We start from the raw sequence: 21,686 nt of genomic DNA, 5'->3' as shown, positions 1-21,686 counted from the left end.
CCTAATTCAAACATTACGAATAGCTAGAGAGAGTAGATTGTTTCAAATGTCATGGAAGCATAACAAGTCAAGATGATACATGCTCTGAGGAAATAAGAATAAGAATTAGAAAAGTGAATGCAGCCTTTGGTAAATTTACGAGCATTTGGAAACTTAATGCCCTATCTTTAATACAAATCTAAGCGTGTACTCAGCCGTCCTTGTAGCCATAGCAACCCATGGCAGTGAAACCTGGCAACTTAAGAAAACAGATGTTCAAAAGTTAGATCTATTTCATCACAAGTGCTTGTGGATAGGAATAAGCTACGAAGCAAGAAAAATGAATGATGAGGTCAGAAAAATGGCTACGGTGATATCTCTATCACAAATAACTTGTGTAAGAGAAGACATAATGGCTATGATGTTTTCCAAATGGATTATAACCGTCTATTGTTTATGGCTCAGTTGGAAGCCAGAAAATTCCATAAGAGAGAGGAGTAGACATAGAATGACCTGGAAGTGAACAATTATCAACAACATAGAAAAATTTAATTTTGAAATGGGATGACTTAGGTCACATGGCATCTGATAAGCAAGCATAGAAAATTTGGGTAGCCCAATGTGCTGAAAAGCACGGGATGGACTAAGGTAAGGTAATGTGATCTTCCCAAATGAGGCATTCTGAGTGCTATGCAACATAATATTTTAAAATACAATAATCTTCTGAACACCTCCATCTTAAAAGTTAAATAAGAGAGAGGGAAATATTGGATAGGAACAATTTTGGAGGGATGGTAATATGTCACGTCAAAATGACTTTTAAGATTGTTTTTTAGAATTGGGGAGAGAAGTATTGAGATTGATGACAAAGGGAAGAAAATTGCATATGTTAGGGCTCATGACAGCAAATGATAAGACTTGTTTGATCAGTTGCTGCAGTTGAAAGTGTAGAGGGAGGTTGAAAAGAGAACTTATATTGAATATCTACATGCAGCCTTAATTGTGGAGTCACAACAGATATTTCTTATTCACATTTAAATAAAAAGAAGTAGGAAAAGTACATATATGCTTGTCCTCATTCAGCCAGCTAGCTAGCTAATTGGAAATTATTGGTCTCCGGGTTAAAGAAAATTGGATCCATGTCTTAAGCGATTCTCTAGTGCATTTTTGCATATCATAATTATTTCAAAAAAATTGGAGTTACGTTGTTTTTTTGTGAAAGGTGCTGACAATGCATAAAACATACTGACGATCTTGGGAAAAAAATGAGTTGTAGACTTCTTGAGGGCATTTGGTACTGTTTTCTTGGCATACGTTTGCTATTACAGAAGGCTTTTTTATCCATTTCGTTCTCATTGGGGGTTTTCCTGACATAGCCTTGATTGAGCATGAATTGATGTTTTACAGCTTAGTCTTTTTAGCTCAGGACCCTCCTGAGAAGTACTCCTTGGCTTTTGGTTCTACTTCTGTCCCAGAGTATTTCTCCATTACAGTTTAGCGCACAGCTTTGTTGTGGAACCTTATTTCAAACTCAGAAGATAAGTAAGCAGATCATTCTAGCAATATCAATTGGCTTTGACAGCAAGGGATTGCTAGTTCAGCAAAAATGTATTTGTTTGCTCATTGCTGAACATCATGCCTTTTTAGCAACAGCTGCTCTAGAACTGAAGGCCATAAGTTGTCTGCTAGATTTCCTGTAAAAATGTTTGAAACCTTCTTCCTGAAATAGTCTTATAGCTTCTAGAATTTACCCATTATGTGAGTCAACATAGGGAGGTATGGAACTGAACTGAGAAACTGGAGAACTGCCCTATCCCTTGCTTTTATATAACCCTTTTCTATCTGACCTTGAGCAACTCATTTTATATCTCTGTACTTCAGTTCCCCCATCTAGAAAATGGGGATAACGATATTACTTTTATCCAACATTTTGGGGTTCTAAGATGAAAAGTTTAGTAGATAATGACTGTCCTTAAAAAGCTGTTTTGTTTTTTACCTATATTACTAGTTCAAATGGCATTCATCCATCCTGCCAGTCTCCAGTGGCCAAGACAGTAAAGTTACCAATTGTACATTTATGTGTGCTCTGCCTCAACTAGACATAAAGGAAGCCTGTCCGTTTGAAATCAGCTTAGTTTTAAAAAGTTAGTTAAAAGCACTAGCTTCCAAATTCCTTTATCACATGCTTCATCTCACTCAAAATAAAAGACACTTTTGCTGTACAACAGATGCCAAAGCTGCTTATTTATTTTATACTATGCTGTTGTTTTCTCTCCTTATATATTCATGTTTTCCAGTAATGATGTTAAAGAGCAGTTATTTGGCTAATTGTGTAATTGTTACAATTTGCATTGACTACATGATTAGTTGATATGTGGGCTACTCTGCAGAGCCTCACCAAGTGAAGTTACCAGAGCTGGCGTGAGCCAGGACTGACCAGTCCTGGTTTGCGGCAGCTGTGACTGCTGAAGCTCTGCATTTTAAATGTAGTAAGAGCTGCCTTTAGTTATTAACAAAGTGCTAGTAATTCAGTAGGCTGGCCTACCTTAGAGAATACATAATAAATTCATTATAGCCAAATCTTTCAAGTATTTGCTGTTGAATATAGTACATAGTCTCTTTTGCAGACAGTTTGTGTTTGCAGGATCAGAAATTAGTGGAGTGAAATTCTTGGTTTAGTCCTTGGATCTACTACACACATGAAGAATATCATTAAGACATTCGTTGAATATAATATTAAATTTAATGGGGAAAATTATATCAAATTATGCCAGATTTTTGCCACAACATTGCAAACATTTAACAGAGGTTTTGATGGTATAATGTTTGTAAGAGTATTAGAAAAATTAAAAGCAGAGTCTTGAAAAGATTGTTTTATATGTATAATCTTTGTTGCAGTTTGGAATTTTTTTTTAACTTCTTCTGTTTGCGTGTGAGGAAAGATTTGCTGCCTTTTGCCCTTGTCCTAACGATTAAAAATTTAACTTGCATCTTCCTTCTTTTACATACTCAATTTTTATAGGTGGTTTTCAATTTTTATTTGGTTACTGTTTGATTTAATAGGTTACAATTATGTGAGATGTTTCATGTGCTTGGGAACCATGTATTTAGGAGTTCTGCAAGTGTAAAACTCCTTTAAGGACAGGAATCAGGAACACTGGGCAGAAACTCTACTTCCTTGGGTCAGCTGGAGTGGCCAGGCAGTGGAATCTAGGTTTATGTTGCAGGTGAGAGTAGAGTGGTAAATGGTATAGTTTGGATGGGCCACTTTAAAACAAGCTCCTGCTCAAATTCTAGTCTCATGAACACAGTGACAAAAAAATTAAGACTGGGACAGAATGATTTAGAAGGACACTGTGAAATTTAAATAACATGTTTTTAAAGATAAATGTTTTTACATTACTAATAAAAGACAACATTTTAAAATATTCTTTGTTTTCATAATAACATTTATGAGGTTTTTGTTTGTTTTTTGTATTTCACTCAGTAAAAATAGGCCAGTGAATATCATTTCTGTTTTTCATCAGTTTCTTGTTTGACTCATCAGTACTAGCAAAAGGTCAAATATTTGTCTTGCAAACATTGAAGGAGAAAAGTATAACAATAAACACTCATAATTAAAGCAGTGATTCGGGTAAATTTTCACTAAAATTGTTGTATTTTAAGTTCCCTTGTAAATACAAATGACTTAAGTCTTTCTGGTATAATAAATAATAAAAGAAAATTACACAACTGATCTCTGCTTTGAATATATCAATTTCACTGAAAGGAAGTTTAAGTAATAACTTATAGAAGAATGTTGTTTGTATAGTGAAGGGACATTTTCTATCATTCATCTTCTTGTATTCAGATCGGTATAGAATGGAAATGTTCATGTCACAGAATAACTTCTTAGTTTATACCCAATCTGTATGAAAACAGGGATTTTGTTTTCAAACATCTTTATATCTATACTTATTTACCACATTCATAGACCCATGTGTCGCTTTTAACAGTCGTAGCTTCTTCTTTTCCTGCTGGAAACCCAACAGTTTCCATCCCAAAAAACTGACGAGTTTTTCAACATGTAAAATATCTGTAAAATACAAAATATTTAAGGATGGATTAATCTAAGGAGAAGATTTTTGTGTGGTTTCTTTTTATTTTTTTTCCTAAGAAGCATATCAAACATTTATACAAGGTACATCGTAGTCAGTTTATATGTGGACATATTCAATTTTGGATAATGTACTTTTTGAGCAAAAGCATTGCAAAATTTAGATTAATCTTGCAGGTAATATTTTTGCAAAAGGCCAACTTTTGAAGATGATGTACTCTTCCAAAAATAAGAGATGGCAGTTAATATTATAGTATGCTGTTGAAGTGAAATGTAACTACAGATGACTGACAGGGACCAGTTGCTGCCAGACCACATAAGCAGTCACCGTGACTTAGAAATGAGGGTAGGTTTTTCATTCCCAAATTGAATAAATAATTGTTTTTTTCTGCTTTGTTTTAAAATATAGAACTGGTTTTACATTTGAGAAATTTAATTTTAGTTGGACAAGTTAGTGAAAAGTGTTTAATGTCAGATACTGAAAACTGTTTATATTTTTATAAATGAAACTCATTGCTGCTCCTTCAAACATGTTTAATGCCGTTATTTTTTGGAAAGATGTTTTTGTCTTAAATTAAATTTCACTCAGTTCTTAAACTGATTTTTATTTAGAAAAAAATAATTATTTTATCATATAATGAAAGTGCTGAGGCGTCTAATATAGTACTTATTCATTTTAGATATATAATTTTAGATGTCTTATTACATAGCTGCATACTATTTGCTGCATGCTTTCATTAACTGGTGGTTATTTTTAGCTCCTTGCATTTGGTTTACCTCAGTGGTTAAAAACTACTTTTTAAAATATTATTTTTGCTTTTTTCTTCTCAGTGTCAGTGTAATGGTTTTGTGAGGGTCGCCCTCCCCCCTCCAAAATGTTACAGTTGTGAATTTAGAAAGTACAGAAATTTGGAAATCAGTATTTTTGTTTAATATTTAACAGTAAATAAAATGCCAGCAGCTAGTATCAAAAGTTATAGTACACAGGCTAGCTCTCATGGGATTTCAGTTTGCTAGGAGTATTATACTTTCTGGTTGAAACAGATCCCTTTCGAATTCAGTGTAAAGAGGTCATTTTAGTGTTACTGAAATTATATTTAATGCTGAGTTGGCATCTCCTTTCTGCACCTATCCTCAGGGTGTATGGGATTTATATGTGTGTGTGTGTGTGTATGTCTTTGAAATGTATCTTGCTTCCTAAAATAATTGTAAACACTTTTAATATAAAATAGCTAACACTGAGAATTCCTGCAGACCCAGAACAGTTTGATTTCTCAAGATCAGATCCTAATAATCTCATCAGTTGTTAATTAGGGGAGAAAGACTTTCATAGTTGACATATATATTCTTTAATCATCATTCCCTGAGATAACAGAAGTTGGAACAAGTGACAGCCACTTATTCAGCTGAGTACAATGTACTGATGGTTTAGAATGTAGAAATTTTGTCAAACTAATTTTCTCCCCCCACACTTTCCGTTTTGTCATTTATTTTCCCCTCCTTTTCTGAAGTACAAGAGGGATGTGCACTTGTTACATTTGGTTCAGCAGCTGATCATATGTATGTTCCAGAGTAAAGTACAGCAGAGTCTGGAAAACAGCTGGCATGTTTTAATATCTGTGGTCTTCTATAAGTTTGTCTGCCAAGAATTCTTGAATATAGGAGGAAAAAAAATCCTAATAAAAGCTGTTCACTTCCTTCCTTTTTTTCAACAAAGTTTTCTTTGTAGGAACAAAATGATATTGTTGGTGATAATGTGGCAATTTAAAATACTTAAGAATAAAACAGTGCATCATTATGCAACTTGGCCAAAATGAAGAGCTTAAGAAGCCTTGATGGAGAGTTGTTACAACAAATTAAATCAGAAAAGTGATTACCCATAAATAACTAGTTTTATGTTTCCCTGTATTTTAAATAAGCTTTTACTTAGTATTTTCTTACAAATTTTTTGTCTTCCTCATGCTTCTTTTCATAAGAACATAAAACTGACTACACTGGGTTAGACCAAAGATCCATCTAGCTCAGTATCCTGTCTGCTGACAGTGGCTGATGCCAGATGCCCCAGAGGGAGGGATCACAACAAGTAATCCTCACATGATCCCTCTACTGTCACCCATCTCCAGAGAAACAGAGGCTAGGGATACCATTCCTACCCATCCTGGCTATCCTCAGTTTTCATTGAGTTACCTGCAAAATGTAACGAGTCCCAAGTCTGTAATGAAACAGTGGTCTAATAACAATGTTTAAAGCACAGAATGAATATCCATGGAGTGTTCCAAATGGAAAGCTAAAAATGTTATTGTACAGCACTCACACACAACATCTCCTCTGATTGCTGTCTACACAGTGCTTATATCTAGCTATTGATTGTGAACAGAATTGGCTATCCCATGGGAACATTGAATCTAACCATTTCTAGAACAAAATAGAGGTTAAAACTTTGTGATTGACTTAGAATGAGAGCACTGAAAAAATGTTTGAAACGCTAAATGCTGGTGTCTTTTCTAAAACACCATGTTAACTGGATTCTTTTATTGTGTTGAAGTGTGAGAGACAGAAGGGTAGCAATAATAGTGAAGGATTTCTGAGGACAAATATTAACCTACAAATCTTGCACTTTTCAGAAAAATTCCAAGCTGACACACACAAATGGTTATGATTTGTGTTGAAATCAAGTGGAAAGGTTGGAGGCACAGGTATATCAAAAGAAGTAGTGGGTACATGTGTAATGGGATTTGTAGAGGTACTTCCCATACCAAGCTGAAAATAAAAGTAAAGTCATTGCAATAGATTTCAGTGTAAATATACAAAGAGAAACATAATGATGTATGAGAAATTATCGTTACTGTCCTCAGAAAAGTTGAAAGAAATGTATACTATAGGAAAAAGAATGCTTAAAGATTTTAGTTTTTAGAAACAAGTTGGCTTCTAAAGTGTGGGGGTTTTTTTTAATTAAATGATTTCTTTTCCAAAAACACAGTTCAATTGAATGCATCTCAGTTTTGTGGATATGATCCGATTAAAAAATATTATTTCTCAATGTTAGAACCTTAGCACTAGCTCTTCGGTACAGCAAAAGATATTTATAATTGGTAACATGTTTAAAAAGGAGAAAAGACTATATTTTAAAAGCAAGGGTAACAGCACTGATGGTCATTGTTTTGATTATGTATTTTCCTTATTGCCTCTGTCCTCCCTTTTAAGTCAAAACCATTGTGAGCTGTATATCAGTTTTGGCCTGCAGATGTTAGGCATATTGAAATTCTCGCATAGTCCTTCCTCTGTAAATTCAAAGTATTATCTTATGGAATATCTATTTTAATGTTGTCTTGTTTTGGGTCTCTCCCTAATTTTCTTGTTTTATAAACCAGTAAATAAAATAAATCCTACTCTTTTCTTATGAAATAGGAGACTGCTGAAGTATGCAGGAGATAGTACTTTTCCCTGAAAAATATAGGCAACTATTTTAAAAAGCAGTAGTCAAGAAAATCTGCAAATAGATAAATAAATAGACCTCCAGATCTTTTTTATTATTTGCCATTCATAGTTTCTCAAAAAATAGAAATCTCTCTCATTTGGGCCCTGTATTTGCATTCTATATTATCTACATTGTGGCAATATTTTAACCTACTTCCCCTAGAGTTAAGCCCTCTGATAAAGAAAGGCAGACAAAGAAATGTTGAAAGTCTTTAATAGCCCTGTTCTTTTAAAGTATAAGCAAACTTACTTTTAATTCTCACATGAATAATCTTAGATTCAGTTTTTCTATTTCTTGACATAAACGTGTCTTTATAGAACTAAATTAGCATCTATTTAAATCAATTTATTTATTATTTTATTTATTTAAAATATTTTTACCCCACCTCTCTATTACAGATATTTGAGGCAACTTACAACGTTTTTAAAAGCACAATAAATATATAAATAAATATGAAGTAAAATCAGGACCCCAAAGGGAGGGCATAAAACCTGCTAGAACACCTCAAGAGGAGGGACACACACACCTAAACACCAATACAAGCATGGGGAACAGGGTGGCCTTGGCCTGGTGCTGAAACAGTGCCAACGTTGGTGCCAGGTGAATGTCCCAGGGGAGAGAATTCCATGACCTAGGGGCAAAGGCTGTGAAGGCCCTGTTCCGCGTAGATGTTAACCTTGTCTCCATAAGTGACGGAACTCAGAGCAGAGCCTCCTCAGTCAACCTCAGTCCTTGGGCAGGTTCATATTTGAGGAGACAGTCAAAGGTGAGATTAAACAGCTTCAGGATATCCAATAGGGCAGTTTATTATACCTACAAGACACACAAGTCTTATCCAGGTATTGTCAATTCTTCTTCATGGAATGGAACAAATGTTCCAGCCAATTTCAGATCTGATACACAAATGATTTGATCGAACACCAGTGTTTAAGATTAACTGAAGAACTTTAGTTACGTGACTTCACTGGACACACTTAAATTATGCTTTTTTTCTCCACTGCTTAGATTAGTCATCTTATTTCCTTTCTCTGATTCAGCATCTTTCAGTTCAAAATACTCCATTTAGTAATAAATATGCCCCAGAGTTTTTCCCAAAATACGTTGTTGATTCTTGCCTACCTGCATGGTATAGCTAGAATTCTTGCAACCTGTTATGTAGACAGCTTTCTACAGATACATTCAAAATTAAATTTTTTCCCTGCCAAGACAGTGGAGATACACCAAGGATTAATTTGATCCCAAAGTTTACCTGTGTTTCAAGAAACTAGATTTGAAGGAGATACTTCTAGGTTGGAAGGAATCTTTCTTCCATGTGTATTATTTTCCTTCTGCTGTATAGATTGATAACAATCATGTTAATATCTTGGTTAGGACCATTGACTATAATATTAATTTCAAGATCTCTTGTGTGCTCCTAGAACATAAGAAATATCAAGAAGTGACATTTCCTGCAGAGAAAGTAAACCTTTTATTACATTTGTCAACCCAGTTAAAGGTTTGACATCTGTAGAATTTTATGAAAATTATTTCAGCCTATAAGGATACTCTTACACTTATTTATGTAGTCTCTTGAATCTAAAATGATACGGAATATGGGCACCCAACTCAAACTCCTTTTGAAGGCTGTGAACATTTGGCCTTGCAAAGAACAAAATGATGTCCATTTGAGTCAGGTGGAAGAATTAAGGTGGGATTCAATAACAACATACATTTAAATAAATGCATAATTATATTTTAACAAACATAAGATTTGAATGATTTGCTTTTAATTTAAGTCAAGGAATATCCCACCGTGAAAATAAATGTCTGCTTATCTGACCTATTCTATTTCAAATTATAAGTAGTACCATATGGATATGGTTAGGAACTCATCTCTTAATTCCAATTCTTATATCCTTTATAATATAACTTAAAAAAAAAAAAAACCCTTACAAATACTAGTTGGACATCGCTGGTCCTGCATCCTCAGGATCTGACTGTGCTGAATGAGGGGATTTGCCAAACCAGAGAAGGTCCCTCTGCTCACGGCCTGTGATACACCTGGGCTAAGGCTCCAACCTGCATCCGCTGTTCCCCCAGCGTGCCCTCCCCCACCCCGGGGTCTCTAGATGCCACCGCTGCAGCTCCGCAGCCTCATGGAATGAGGCCAGGGCCCTGCAGCTGGGGCCGGAACTTCTTGGCTGGGTCTGGAACTCCTGGGCTGCTGGAGCCAGAACAGGGCTGAGGCCAGAATCCACGGCTGGAGCTAGGACCAGAGCTCCCTGGCTGCTGCTGGGGATGGAGCACCCTGGCTGCAGCTGGAGCTCCATTGCTGTTGGGGACAGAGTTCCCTGCTGTGCTGCCTGTCCCCACCCACACGACACTGGGTTCCCGATGGAGTCACTGGTGCCCCCTAGGGCACTCCTGCTCCACCACCATACCTCCCTGTTCCTGGGCTCTGTGGTCTAGTAACATCTGTGGTCCTTGCCGGTTAAGGGAGCTACAACCTGTATTTCTTCCCACTTGGATTTAAATATTTGCCTAATAACTATAACTCTGTGTCAACCTATTTTTGATTTAACTGTTTCCCAGAACCTCTCTTTGAATTGAGGTTCTTGTGTTCTACTGATTATTGTTAATGTAGAATGAGTTTGAAGTCCAAGTTTTAAATTGTACATCTTCTTATGCTTCTTTTCTTTACAAGGCATTAATCTAGCATAGCAAAGATTCTTGTAGATTTAATTGTGACTTTAACACTTGGCTTATCAAAAGATATATCTTCACAGCCTTACAACTTGAATGGTCTAAACTTCATAATAAAGTTAGTAAAATAATTTTGTTGAAGAACTTTTATTGAAACAGGACAAAAGACATCAAGAAAACATACTTGATCACTTTTCTAATTGTAAGGACTTCTAAATATGTCTTTCCTCTGCTTTATTTCAGAACTGGGACAGTCAGGTCCATAGGTTCTATCAGTGAAATCTAGTTGTTATAGTCAGAGTTAGAAACCAAGCAAGGCTGATAGCAAGGCAGACACACTGGAGCAACTAAAGATGCAGGCATGTACTTTGACCAATCTTTGGCCTAGTGCTGCAGCTGTACTAGGAGCAGATCTGTTGATGCTTTTCAGCCAATCCAGAGTCTGGACAATCAGTGTGGTCAGCTGCAGGTCAAATACCTGCTTCACAGTTCAACTGAAGATTCAGATTCCTGATACACTGACTCTGTATGACTTGATTTTTGAGTGAATTTTGGGAACTTGAAGTGAATTTTGACCTTAACTGAAGGTCAGAAGATGTCTGTTTTCTCTTAAGCTCCATCTTTTATCAAGTTACCGTATTTGGGTTTTTGTTTTGTTTTGTTTTGTTTTTGTTGCCTCTTCTTTATAGTTTGTTATATATATGCCAAAGATTATACAGGCAGAAAACGAAGTGGTAGGAAAACCTGAATATGCAAATCCCAGCTATTGATTGTCATAAAATTAAACCACATTTTATTAGCCTTCAGTTAAAGCTTTTAATGTTTTATGTTTTACATTAAGTACAGAATGTCAAACAAAGTTTTACTGACTTTTTATGTATATTATCTCTCAATATTGGCAAGTTCTTCCCCTGTCAGTACTGCAGTTTATTTCATTCTATTGCCTGTTTGTAACAGTATCTTTCCACCTTTGTTATAATATTAGATCTCTGGAAATTTGACAAGTGGGGAAAGTACCTGGTATAATCATGTAACTTCATTTCTCAATCCTTAGTTCATTAGCCAACTTAGCTAATATCTACAAAATGTACCAGTTCCATTCACTTTGAAGTTTTAGTTGTGTTTTTATTGTTGTTGGCTAAGCTCTGTTGTTGACTAAGCTCTGTTATTATTGCACTCCCTTGAGAGAATTATAGTTTACATATTTCTCAAGGATCACTAAAGTTTAGTTAGCCATTTTGTATACATTTAGCATAAGATGTTACCTTTTAATTCTGTCTCAACATTTATGCCTTATAAAATGTAAAGGAAATTAATGCACACTTTTAAAATGGCTTTTACCTACTATTAAACAAGCAGGAGAATCAGAGTTAAAATTGAAACTCCCTTCTCCAGGGGCTTCTGTTATCAGCCTCTGCCAGAGAGCATTATAGCAGTTAATTTTCAAAGAAATAGGTTTAGATTATTGTGGCAGAATCATTGTCTGTCTGAGAGAAGCAGACTCTATTATCTTTCCATTTGGTATGAAAAAGGTATTTCTGGGCACTGTTACAATTTAAGAATCTGAGCCTAAAACTAGGGATAGAATCCCAGACTACTAACCTGTGTGATTGATGGGCAGATTGCTTCAGCTGATAAAGCTGTCTTTTGTCTTTGGAAATCTTCAGATTTCTCCCTGCCCACCAGTATCATCTGCTAATTTCTTTCATTAAGTTGAGTTAGTTATAATTCATAGAAGTGCTTATTCCTTCCATGTAGATGGGAAAAGGGCACTCTGCTGCAGAAGCGAGTGATTATTGGTGACAAGCAACTAAATATATAGCTGACATTTGAGTAGCATCTACTGTCTCTTAATGGTTAGATATAAACACTGAAGAGAAGAAGGGAAAGGACTAAGCCCTGTTGGGTTTAGCAAGTGAAGGTTCTCTCTGAGGCAGAGTAGGTACTCAGTGATCCTCTGTACTGTGTCTAAGAGGAATTTTCAGAATTATCTTCAAGCAGATCTCTTGAGGATCCTGAGAGAGGAGGTAGAGATGAGTAGATTTAGATGCGCCATAGTCGTGACATAACAGCAAAGGTTTTCTTTCTTTGTTGTGTCATCAGCAATGTGCCCTCAATCTTTGTCTTTAATCAGAAGGTAGACAGGAAGGGGTGAACTCAAAATATAAACTAAAACGGTACTGAAAGTGGAAATTTTTAAAAACGTTATTTTGGCTGTGCGGGGAATTTGGTTCCCTCTCTTACCGTGTGGTTGAGGTTGAGAATTGCCCTTAAGACACACAAAACAGTGAAAGTCTTTCCTTTTCACATTTATGGGCAACCATAAATGTGTAATACTGTATATCTTTTGCCTTCTAACTCCATGACTTATGCGGAGGATTTAAAAGTTGTAATAGGACATTAGATGATTAAGATGCTAAAGGAGCAATAAAGGAAGAGAAGGCTAGAAGGCTTTTGCTGAGAAGCTAAATAATTTCTTTGCATTAGTCTTCTCTACAGAGGATGGTAAGGGGTGGGGGCCTCACACCTGAATCATTCCTTTTACTAGGGATGTGATAATGTACATGTGTAAACCGTTAACCGATGAGCCTGGACTCATCATTTAACTTTCATGGTTACACAAAGACCCCCACCCCCTGCGCTGTTGTCTCTGTATCAGTGGCAGCAGGCCAGGTGATGGCGGGGGAAGAGGGGAGCTCCCCAGGAGCCGGTGTGCATTTTAACATCCCTGCCTTTTACATGACAAATCTGAAGAACTATCCCAAACAGAAGTGTCAGTAAAGGACATTATGAAATAAGCTGACAAATTAAATAGAAATAAATCATCAGGACTGCAAGGTGTAGTCTCCAAAGAATTCTGAAGGAACTCACATGTGAATTTCAGAACTACTGAATGTGGTATGATGGTTAAATGAGTTTCTATACTGTATGACTGGAGAGTAGCTATTGTAATATTGATTTTTTTCAGATGGCTCTCAAGGTGATCCTGGCAACTACAGGCCAGTAATACCAACTTAACACTAATTGGTTAAAACGATAATAAGAACAAAATTATCAGACATATAGATGAACATAATATGTTGAGGAAGGATCAGCACAGACTTTGTAAAAGGAAATCATGCCTTACCAATTTATTAGAATTTTGTGAGGATGGTTGAAGGTGTGGGCATACTATAGATTTATATAGTGGCATTATGATATTTTCTATTTCATTCTCTATTCCTTTTTCCTAATACAGTAAACTTCTGATAATCCGGCACCTTTAGGACCCAGGGGGTGCCGGATTATCAGAATTGCCGGACTATCGGAAGGGAGGGCTATGAGGGGCATGGGGTGGGGTGGGATGCCACCCCAGACCCCTCATAGCCCCCCCCTTCCGATAGTCCGGATCTGCCCTAAGCGTCCCTGATTCAGCCGCTGCTGGTCAGTTTCAGCAGCGGGTGAATCGGGGACGCCTGGGGCAGAGCAGCTGGAGTGCTGCGGGGTTGGTCTGGTAGCGCCGACCCTTGGCGCGGCGAGACAAACCCGGCAGCACACCAGCTGCTCTTGGGGACGCCTGGGGCAGAGCAGCTGGGGTGCTGCTGGGTTGATCCAGTAGCACTGAGGAGCGGCGCTGCGGGACCAACCCAGCAGCACCCCAGCTGCTCTGCCCCAGGCATCCCCAAGAGCAGCTGGTGTGCTGTCGGGTTTGTCTCGCCGCGCCAAGGGTCGGCGCTACCAGACCAACCCCTCAGCACTCCAGCTGCTCTGCCCCAGGCGTCCCCGATTCAGCCGCTGCTGAAACTGACTAGCAGCGGCTGAATCAGGGACGCTTAGGGCAGATCCGGACTATCGGAATGGGGGGCTATGAGGGGTCTGGGGTGGCATCCCCCCCACCCCAGACAGTCCGGCAAGTCTGATAATCCGGCACCCCCTGGGTCCTAAAGGTGCCGGATTATTGGAAGTTTACTGAATTAGGAAAAAGGAATAGAGAAAAAAATAGAAAATATCATAATGCCACTATATAAATCTATAGTATGCCCACACCTTGAACCATGTGCAGTTCTAGTCACCCTATCTCAAAAAAGAAATATTAAAAGTGGAAAAGATAAAGAGAAGAACAACAAAATTAAGGAACAGTTTCCATTCTTTTAAGCTTAAAAAAGAGACAAATAATGGGGAATATAATAGAGGTCCATAAAACCGTGACCATATGGAAAAAATGAATAGGAAAGTGTTATTTTCCCCCTTCACATGACACAATAACTTCAGAGGTCACTTGAAATTAATAGGCAGCAGCTTTAAAACAAACCTAAGTATCTCTTTTTTACACATTGGATGTCGTGAAGAATAACTGGGTTCAAAAAACAATAAGTACGTTCATGGAGGATAGATCTCAGTGGCTCTTAGCCAAGATGGTCAAGGAGGTAACCCCACGCTCTAACCCTCTAACTGTCACAAGCTGGGACTGGACAATATTAGAGAGACCACTCTTCATTGCCCTGTTCTGTTCAGTCCCTCTGAAGGATCTGGCCACTGTTGGAAGACAAGATACTTACTGGTCTAGATAGATTATTGGTCTGAGTCAGTATGACTGTTCTTATGTACTGTTACTTTTCTTAATAGAATTTTTGGTTGATAAATTTCATAATTGATCAGATACAAATGAGAGATGTTGTCCTTCAGTCTAAACTTATTTCCATTATCTTTTTTCCCTCTTTGTTTTTAATTTTTTCCTGTTACTCATTTGTTTGTGTCTGACACTGCCTTTCATTCTGGGAAGGTAAAATTTGGTGCTCTGGTTTGAAGCATGAGCATGTTTTCTACAGATGGGTGGTTGGAGTAGTGGTATCGGAATCTGGTTAACATTACATTTTGTTTATTTAGGTTTTCATTTAGTGGGAGGGAGCTTGTTCATTTAACAAATGTTCCTCCTGCATCAGCAGTTGATTTAATGCTGATTCACATGGCATAAGAGTATAAAGTTAATTACATTCACGCAATGTTCACATTGTTCTTTCTTTCCCGTTTCAGGTTTTTAGTCCGTTCCTTGATAAAGATGGCAGCCAATAATGCAGTATTGAACAGACTGGAACAAAAGGGTGCAGAGGCAGATCAAGTCATTGAATACCTCAAACAGCAAGTTGCTCTTCTAAAAGAGAAAGCTAGTAAGAAAGTCAATGTCTTAAAGCAAAGTTACTGATCATATGGTTAATACTATACTTACAGTGAGGATGTGTGTCAGCCGACGGTCAGGGCAGTGAGTCCCTTATGACCGGCTGAAGTTCTTTTAAATTGTGCTTGGTTCTGTTACAGCAACTGAAGGAGTCAGGTTAAAGCTTAAACAGTTACAGGTTTATTAAAGAAGCTTATAAATCATATGGTTACAATGGCTATTGCTCTATTTCTTAATTACTAGCAAAATATAGATCTTAAAAATGGTTACAAAGAAGATAAAGATAGGAAAATAGAAATAATGGTAACAAGTAACAGCTTACTCTTTCTATGTGTACACTTAAGACAGAGGACCACATCCAGGTACAATTTTTACCCCCTTCTGTGCCTCTCGACTCCAGCATGTCAGGCCAGGGCCGGTCCCTCAATTCCTAGGAAAGACGAAAATACGAGGTGGGCGTCCCCATAGAACCTCGGGAGGTCAAACACCTAACCCGACCAGCAGGTAGAGGGTAGAATGACACTCAAAAGAGTGTGTGCTGGACCCATCTTTTATACCCATTTTGGGTCACGTATTTCTCTTTCTTATCTGTGATGCCAAATAGTGCTGGTCTGCCTTTTGTGAGACCAGTTCTTACAAGGGAGTTGTGAACTTAATTTACACTTGTAAGAGAGAGAACTAAATTGGAATTACTGGGGATTCTTTTCTCAGTGGGAAATTCCTCTCCCAGGGACTGTGTGTGTGTTCAAATCAACATGGGTGCCAGCCGGGGCAGTTCTCGCAGCCTCGAGGCCAGTTTATTGACTTAATCGCTCTCTCTCCACATATCTATGTTTTCAGCTTCTCAGGATCAGATGAGCCAGCATAGACTATGCTGATTTTACTGCTCCTTCTCTGCCCTGTATGCTTCAGAGAGGCAAATAAGATGGATGATATGGGGGGTTGGTCTGTCTGGCTACAATGTGGTGAATTTCATATGGTGCAGTTAACTGCCATTGTATATTCTCATTCCCTCAAATCAAGTTGTTAATAGTTAAGGAATGAAAGGAAGGGAACGAGAAAGTACTATGAAATTATAGTTTTTCTATTTGGAAACAATAAAGGAGATAGCTTCAATGACACAAACAGATTGGAAGTGAATTATTCCAAGAAGGGAGATGGCTCAATATACTTGCATAAGTGTGTGTGTCTGAAGCTGTCAGCAAGCTCTCTGCCTGTCTGTCTTTTTTATGTAAAAGTTAGACCACTTTCTGACAAGGAAATAGAAAACACTACATATATGTACATTTATATCTCAGCTTGTTTCTAGAAACCAGGATTTATATGATCTGGGTATATATCCTCAGTAGTCTGATATTTAGCCACATATTCTGTGTTCATTCATGAAAAACTCCATTTTCATTTATGAGTCTGTCATACTTACAACATGGCTTTTCATTCTCAGAGGTATTTTTACACACATTCATTTCAAAGGATGAAGGTACACTATCAAGAATTGTCAAGCTTTTATCTTTTATAGGTTTTTTTCATTTCTCTTCTTTCTACACTGTATTAGGAAACCTCATTCATTAGTCTTACATAATCATTTTCTGCTTATGAGCCAAACCATTCTCTTTATTTGTGGCTTTGGTCAATTTACTGAATACTTAACAGCTCTCAAAAATTACTTCTGTCCTACTGATAATGAAATACTCTTGTTCATCTCTTAAAGCTGTTCTAAAACTTAGTGTCTAGTCATATCAGGAGGCCAAAGACTCCTCTTCTGTCTTAGCTTCTTTACAAAGCAAATTCTTAATACATGCCTCCATATATCAGTTTCAGTGCTGCCCTTCTGTGTTCATTGTAGACTGTCATAATACTTATCAGAGAAGAAATATCACTCCATACATAGAAATCAGCCTTCTCTCTTATATTCATTCATCACTATCACACCCATTCCCCCCGCCACTCTGTAAGTAAAGAAAGTCTTGAATGCCCATTTATCTATAGCCAAGCCCTTCGATACAACTACATCTGCTCTAATCCCACTGACAGAGTCCAGAAATTTCAGGATCTCTTCCAAGCATTTATAAACCTCAACTACCCACCCGGAGAAATAAAAAAGCAAATTGAAAGAGCCAGACGAATACCTAGAAACCATCTACTTCAAGACAGACCTAAGAAAACCAACAATAGAACACCACTTGTCATCACCTACAGCTCCAACTTAAACCTGTCCAACACATTATCGATAAACTACAGCCTATACTGGAACAGGATACTAAACTCCAAGAGGCTCTGGGAGACAGACCCATAGTCTCCTATAGACAACCACCTAACCTCAAGATGATTCTTACCAACAACCACAGGACATACCACACTAATACCAACCCTGGTACCTTCCCTTGCAACAAACCCCATTGCCAGCTTTGTCCACATATTCATTCTGCTGATACTATTATTGGACCTAACCAAGTGAGTTATAAGATCAAGAACACATATTCCTGCGCATCCAGAAATATAATTTATGCTATCATGTGTCGAAAGTGTCCGTCTGCTATGTACATAGGACAAACGTCTTTGACACTTCGCCAAAGGATTAATGCCCACAAAACAGATATTAGACAGGATCACAAAGAAAAAACAGTTTCTTGCCATTTCAACCAGAAAGGACATTGTCTCAACGACTTGATTACCTGCATCCTGCATCAAGGGCCTTTTAAGACTACACTTAAAGAGAATCCTCTGAACTGTCATTCATGCTTAAATTCGACACTTTACGCCTAAGTTTGAATAAAGACTCTCATTATCTTACCCATTACAAAGATAGCTTCCCCAGTTATCACCTCTAATATCATTAGCTCACAGACATTTACCCCCCTCGCATTCTCCTTCTGTTCTGAAATTTGATTTGTCCTTTTCATATGTGTTCATTTTTTTAATTGTATCCTTTGGTTGTGACAATTTTCTTCCACTTTTTGATCTAAGGAAGTGGGTCTGGCCCATGAAAGCTCATCACCTAGTAAGCCATCTTATTAGTCTTTAAAGTGCTACATAGTCCTGTTTTTCATTTTTCATGTTTTCTTCTGTCACCCCTTTAGCATGCAGTGTTCTCCTTGAACTGTTTTGTTAGCTATCATCTTCAGAATACTCCTCACGTCTGCTGTGATACCTACCAGCAATCAGACAACAGTTCATAATGATTGCTGAGTTGTAGGCAAAAAATTCAATAACCCCAGAACAAAATACATTTACTATGTATGTTCTGAATCATTTAACTGCATTAACTTACTTTTACCCATGTCCCCGTTCTCTGCTTGTTTGTCATGCTTATGCTTTTTCTTAATAAATTTTTGTAATGTCCCAGTCCTGACTGGGGCCTTTTGCATTTACCACAATCAAAATTGAAACTTTGTATTTTTTTTGCTGTCTTTTTGGTAGTTTGACTATAGTTTAGCAATTAAAATGAAGATTGCTCACATTGTTAATGAATGCATGTGGACTAAAGCCTTTTAACTTGCTAAGGAGTTCCTTTTGGCATGTAATCTGAATGTTTTGCTTATAAATATAAAATGACCACAATTGTTAACAAACATTCTGTATGGCAGAGTTAACCCCACTAGATCTTACATCAAAACATTTGTCATCTTTCTCATATCCCCAGCTTTTCTATGGAGTCAGAAACGAGTGATCTCTAAAGATTAAAAGATTCAGCCATTATTGCCAGCCTTTTCCCCTCCAAGTCATTTATGATGACCATCAGCATTGTTTCAATTAGTTAATCAAAATTACAAGGTACATTTTAATACACAAAGAATGATGCACATACCATTAACACTCAAGTTTAATCCCAAAGCTACCCCACATCAATCATTCAACAATAGAAATTGTTATTAAAAGCTAGTGTCTAATTTAATCTGTGAATAAAGTCTATTTGTTTAACCAGTTAACCAGATAAATGAGATTTTACATCCCTAGTGTAATCACTGGAGCCTGTAATTTCTAATGTAAATTGTGTCAACTCTAGTCTTGCAGGCATCTCTCAGAGAAGAAAAGAAGCTTCGAGTAGAAAATGCTAAACTGAAGAAGGAAATTGAGGGACTGAAACAAGAGCTGATTCAGGCAGAAATTCGGAATGGAGGTGAGAGAAAAAGGAAGGAAAACAAGATCTTCACATGTGTGGGCATAGATCTTGTTATTTTTGCTGTTTTGATCACTTGTTTAATCCTTCCTGACTCATATTCTTGTAGTTATATCCATGATGACCTTTTGGAATGCCATTTCTTTCAGTGGTTAACCATCTTTGTAGCTCAAAGTTATGAGAGTTCTCTTGTAAGCTGCAGAAATAACAGTTGCATTTGAAAAGTTTAGTCTTAGTTGGAATCATATATTTCTACTGTGCCTAGCATAATAGGGACCTATACTGACCTGAACTTTGAGTGCTCTTATAATACACTGGAAGATATTGGGTGATGAATGCTTTTGAAACTCTGTGTACTTTATTTAAGTACCTGATCTGAAACTGAGCTCCTTTTGAAGATATAGTCACAGTTGAGGGAACTGAACACTCTTGTAAAAGCTCCCTTAAATGATTTACAGTGGTCTTCCAAGAATTTTGTGGCAGAACTAGATTAGAGCCTAGATTTTTTTCTGAGTCTCAGTGCTGTGGCTTAACAGCAGACATTTCTATACCACTGTTCCTCTTCTGTCTCTCTACCACAGTCTGGATCTGTCATCTTTGTTTGTTTTTTCAGTATGTAAAAAGTGTTTTTTGGAATCTCAATCACTGTAACGAAAACAAAAAAATCCCACTCTGTGATGGCTATAGTCACCATTATATTTTGCTTTTTGCAACTTTTATATTCTTCATAACACTGTTTAACCTGGTGATTTAAGCTTAGGTTCTCTATAAGATTACATTTGTGCTAATTTTATGCACAAGTAGCCTCATTAAAGCTAATATAAGTAGTCACATACATAAAGTTGAGCATCCGCATAAATTTTTGCAGGGTCCATAAATTCTCATTTTCTATTTGAATATACCTAAACCCAAAACAAAAAGGGAATAGGCAGAGAGAAATAACAGGCAGGCATAGTACTGATAGAATCACCTCTCTTGCTTTATTTTTATTTTTGTAACATTTTTAAAGTTATCCATTTTCTTTGAGGAAAAGATACTAGCTTTCCAAATTTAAAAGCAATAATACTGTTATTTAATCAGAATAAATCTTGTTGTAGGCTTGTATACTATGTATAAATTGAGATCTGTGTAATGTTTCTTCATTTAACCAGCAACAGCGGCTGACATAACTGAATATTTGAAATAATTTTTATTTTATTTTCTGAAGCATTAATTTCTTATGTTTTTCTTTAGATTTTCTTTATATTTCAGATAAAAAGCTCTGATTTCAATTATAGTTTTAAGGAAATTAAGTAGCACTTCATCTTCCATTATGTTTTAATTTTAGTGAAACATATCCCACTTTCATCCAGTGGAACCATTTCTACAGCTTCATTTTCAGAAGACTTGCCACAGGCTATACCTGTCACATCCTCTTCTGGCCCCAAAGATGAAATTAAAGGTGGAAGTGAAGAAAAGAAAAAAAAAGAGAAAGCAGAAAAAAAAGGTATTTTCATTTTTAAAAATTCCTTAGGCATCTGTAACAATTTGAAGACTTTCTATTTACAGTTTTATTGCATAGGGTAGAAAAGAATAATTAGTAAAGCTACAATAGGAAAATTCATTAACTCTTAAACTCCTGAAAATAGAAAGTACACTTGAACCTCTTTAATTCAGCAACCTTGGGGAAAAGGGTTTGCCAGATGAAAGATTTTGCTAGGCCAGGGAGGAAGGGAAGGGAATAGGGGCAGGACACTTCCTTAGCGCTCCGTGTTCCCTGCTGCTCCCAGACACCGCCTCATGCTGCTATGGGGAGTAGCAAGGAAAAGCCTCCAGTAGAGAGCGCCGCTGTGCTGCCATTCCTCCAGCTGCTTCTGCCTGCTAGGGTCTATACCATGAATGTTCTTGAACTAGACACACCCAGAGTATGGAGGTTAGTATATTTACAACCAATAATTAATCAAATAAGTTTCAGGAACTTAAATTTTAAGTTGGATATTAGGTAGATTTGTGTCAATATGGCTGAATTATATGTTGTTTCTAAATTTTAAAATAATAAATAAAATACTGAAATTTTGGGGTGAACTCTGCCACAGTGTATAGAAATAAATAATAACAATAACAACAGATCTAAAGTTGATTTTCCAGTTTTATTTCTAACATTGGTACTGTGCAAGCAACAGCCCATGAACTAGCT

At 37.0% G+C, this 21,686-nt stretch overlaps 1 protein-coding gene across 2 annotated transcripts in view; it reads left to right on the top strand.

Annotated features, from left to right (window-relative positions):
- AIMP1 (aminoacyl tRNA synthetase complex interacting multifunctional protein 1) overlaps nt 1-21,686 on the top strand; it is a 53,638-nt gene that overhangs the window by 11,268 nt on the left and 20,684 nt on the right. The window contains exons 1-4 of one of the 2 annotated variants that reach the window (XM_006119309.5): nt 4,284-4,421; nt 15,249-15,382; nt 19,397-19,510; nt 20,838-20,996. In XM_006119309.5, the coding sequence (XP_006119371.2) occupies nt 15,274-15,382; nt 19,397-19,510; nt 20,838-20,996 (382 nt within the window). In that variant the 5' untranslated portion in view covers nt 4,284-4,421; nt 15,249-15,273. Of the gene's footprint in view, nt 1-4,283; nt 4,422-15,248; nt 15,383-19,396; nt 19,511-20,837; nt 20,997-21,686 lie in introns of those variants that run through there. The other variant, XM_006119308.5, reaches the window with a different exon arrangement.

The sequence above is a fragment of the Pelodiscus sinensis genome, chromosome 4, assembly GCF_052426305.1.
Source record: "Pelodiscus sinensis isolate ZL-2025 chromosome 4, ASM5242630v1, whole genome shotgun sequence".
Classification (NCBI taxonomy): domain Eukaryota; kingdom Metazoa; phylum Chordata; order Testudines; family Trionychidae; genus Pelodiscus; species Pelodiscus sinensis.
Note: the sequence above shows the minus strand (reverse complement) of the source record. Positions and strands in the feature narration are given on the sequence as shown.